The sequence below is a fragment of the Babylonia areolata genome, chromosome 31 (assembly GCF_041734735.1).
Source record: "Babylonia areolata isolate BAREFJ2019XMU chromosome 31, ASM4173473v1, whole genome shotgun sequence".
Lineage (NCBI taxonomy): Eukaryota > Metazoa > Mollusca > Gastropoda > Neogastropoda > Buccinidae > Babylonia > Babylonia areolata.
The window spans coordinates 3548848-3551347 of record NC_134906.1 but is presented as its reverse complement, the minus strand read 5'-3'; the positions used below and the strand labels follow the sequence as shown (position 1 = coordinate 3551347).

The 2500-nt window shown below is 44.6% G+C and overlaps 1 protein-coding gene across 2 annotated transcripts in view; it reads right to left on the bottom strand.

Annotated features, from left to right (window-relative positions):
• Window positions 1–2500, bottom strand: part of LOC143276014 (uncharacterized) — a 13218-nt gene that overhangs the window by 790 nt on the left and 9928 nt on the right. For both annotated transcript variants that reach the window (XM_076580396.1, XM_076580395.1), the window contains exon 8: window positions 1–1669. This exon is cut by the window's left edge and continues 790 nt beyond it. In XM_076580396.1, the coding sequence (XP_076436511.1) occupies window positions 1254–1669 (416 nt within the window). In that variant the 3' untranslated portion in view covers window positions 1–1253. The remainder of the gene's footprint in view (window positions 1670–2500) is intronic.

The window sequence follows — 2500 nt, the reverse complement described above, 5'->3', positions numbered from 1 at the left end:
ATTTGTATCAACTGTGTCTATGTGTCGGAATGGGCAGGCATTACCAAGCCTTTACCTTCCACTGTTTTTCTGGGTGGATTAAAATGTCTTTCCCAAGGTCACAAGAAATTACTGAGACGGGAATTCGAGCTCTGATCACGGGTGAACATTGGAAAATAAGTCTAATGTCTAACCGATTCTGATACGTAGCCTTCTAGTAGATATATGTATATGTACACATTCCTATTTTAACCCCACATTGATAAAAGTTTGGATTGGGTCGGATGATTCAAGAAAGGCTTACAGTTCTCTTTACTTTACGAAAGTCACTATCTTTCGAAGTGTACATTTTGAGTAGAATGTCTTCTGCCTTGCTTCACTACAAAATTGCTTGACTTGAAATATGCTTCGACAAGTGGAAGGGGTCGAATGGAAATGTACAGGCAGTTTCTAGGCATTCATGATCCTTTGTCATCTATTTTCTCTCTTTTATATTTATCGAAAACAGCTCATGAACCCTATATAGAAACTAAATTGCTGACAACTTATCATCAACCTAAATCAGTCTTACGAATAAATCAACCAATAAACGGAAATATTCAAACTAAAAAAAAAGAAGAAAAAAAGCTTCTTCTACAAACGATTGGTATATTGAAAACAAATATTTACACCACTGTCATAGACAGTGCTTCAAAGACGAACTACGAACAAACAAACGCAGTGAGCTAAAGCTCTAACGGGAGGGCTGACAAAACCTATAGTATTCATAGTAAGTAAAAAGACTAAGAAAAAAAACCACACACAAAAAAAAGCAGAATCATGAACAGTCCTGAATAAGACCCCTCACCACCCCAACACCCCCGCACTAAAAAACAACAACAAACAAACAAATGAAACGAAAAACGCTTTTACTGACAAAAATATAAAGACGAAAAGTCGGAATTATTGACAATTATGAATAAGTAAAAAAAAAAAAGAAAAAAAGAGTAAAGAACGACAATGAATAAGACAAAAAAAAGTTCAGTATTATCACCAGTATATAAAAAAAGAGCTGGATATTCTACATACTTTGTATCGTAACAACAACAAAAAAAAAAGAAAAAAAAAAGAAAAGAAAAAAAAAAGGAATGTGAGAATGTAGAAAGCTACAGGCAACAGCACTCCCCCCCAGGCACCTAGCCTTCTTCTATGCACGAAGCAAGCCGAATAACATTCTGACGAGACTGTACAATACTGGGGTGGTCGTGGTCAGCCCTGGTCACTTGCACTGCTGTCTATTCCCGTTTACCTCTGCTGCTGCGTGACCTTGGGTTGCCGGGTGACCTCGGGTTTGGGGGTGACCTTGGGCTGTTGCGTGACCTCTTGTTGCCGGTTGACCTTGGGTTGTTGCGTGACCTCTGGCTGCCGGTTGACCTTGGGTTGTTGCGTGACCTCTGCTTGTCGGATGACCTTGGGCTGCCGGGTGACCTTGGGTTGTTGCGTGACCTCTGCTTGTCGGATGACCTTGGGCTGCCGGGTGACCTTGGGTTGTTGCGTGACCTCTGCTTGTCGGATGACCTTGGGCTGCCGGGTGACCTTGGATCGTTGCGTGACCTCTGGTTGTTGCGCGATCTGGGGTTGTTCTTGTTGCGGGATCCCGATTTTCCGGCCTTGCGCCTGCCTCCTCTTCCTCGTTTACTCTTGCATTTAGCTGTGGGGAAAGATTGGTGTGGGGGGTTTCTCGATGTGTGTGTGTGTGTGTGTGTGTGTGTGTGTGTGTGTGTGTGTGTGTGTGTGTCTGTGTCTGTGTGTGTCTGTGTTGTGTGTTTGCGTGCATATGTGTGGATGTGTGTGTGTGTGTGTGTGTGTGTGTGTGTGTGTGAGTGTGTGTGTGTGTGTGTGTGTGTGTTTGTGTGCATATGTGTGGATGTGTGTGTGTGTGTGTGTGTGTCTCTGTGTGTCTGTGTCTGTGTTTGCGTGCATATGTGTGTGTGTGTGTGTGTGTGTGTGTGTGTGTGTGTGTGTGTGTGTGTGTGTGTGTGCATATGTGTGGATGTGTGTGTGTGTGTGCGCGTGCATATGTGTGGATATGTGTGTGTGTGTGTGTGTGTGTGCGTGCGTGCGTGCGTGCGCGCGCGCGCGCGCTCGTGCTTGAAGAGTGGGGAATGGGGGTGAATCGAGGGGAAGGGTATGTAGGGCGGACGTGGTGGTTTTGTTTTGTATTTCTCTCTCTCTGTATCTGTCTCTGTCTCTCTCTTGTCTTTCTTTTCTCTCTCTGAATTTCTCCCTCCCTCCCCCCTCTCTCTCTCCCCCCGCTCTCTCTTTCTCTTTCTGGTTTGATATGGAATGCAGGCAGCAGAAGAAACGGGTCAGAAGATTCCTTAAGAGGTTCCAAAGATGTAAGAGACACACACTCTCTCTCTCTCTCTCTCTTCACACACACACACACACACACACACACACACACACACACACACACACACACACACACACACACTTATCCCCCTTCACACACAAAAACAGACAGACAGACAGACAGTCA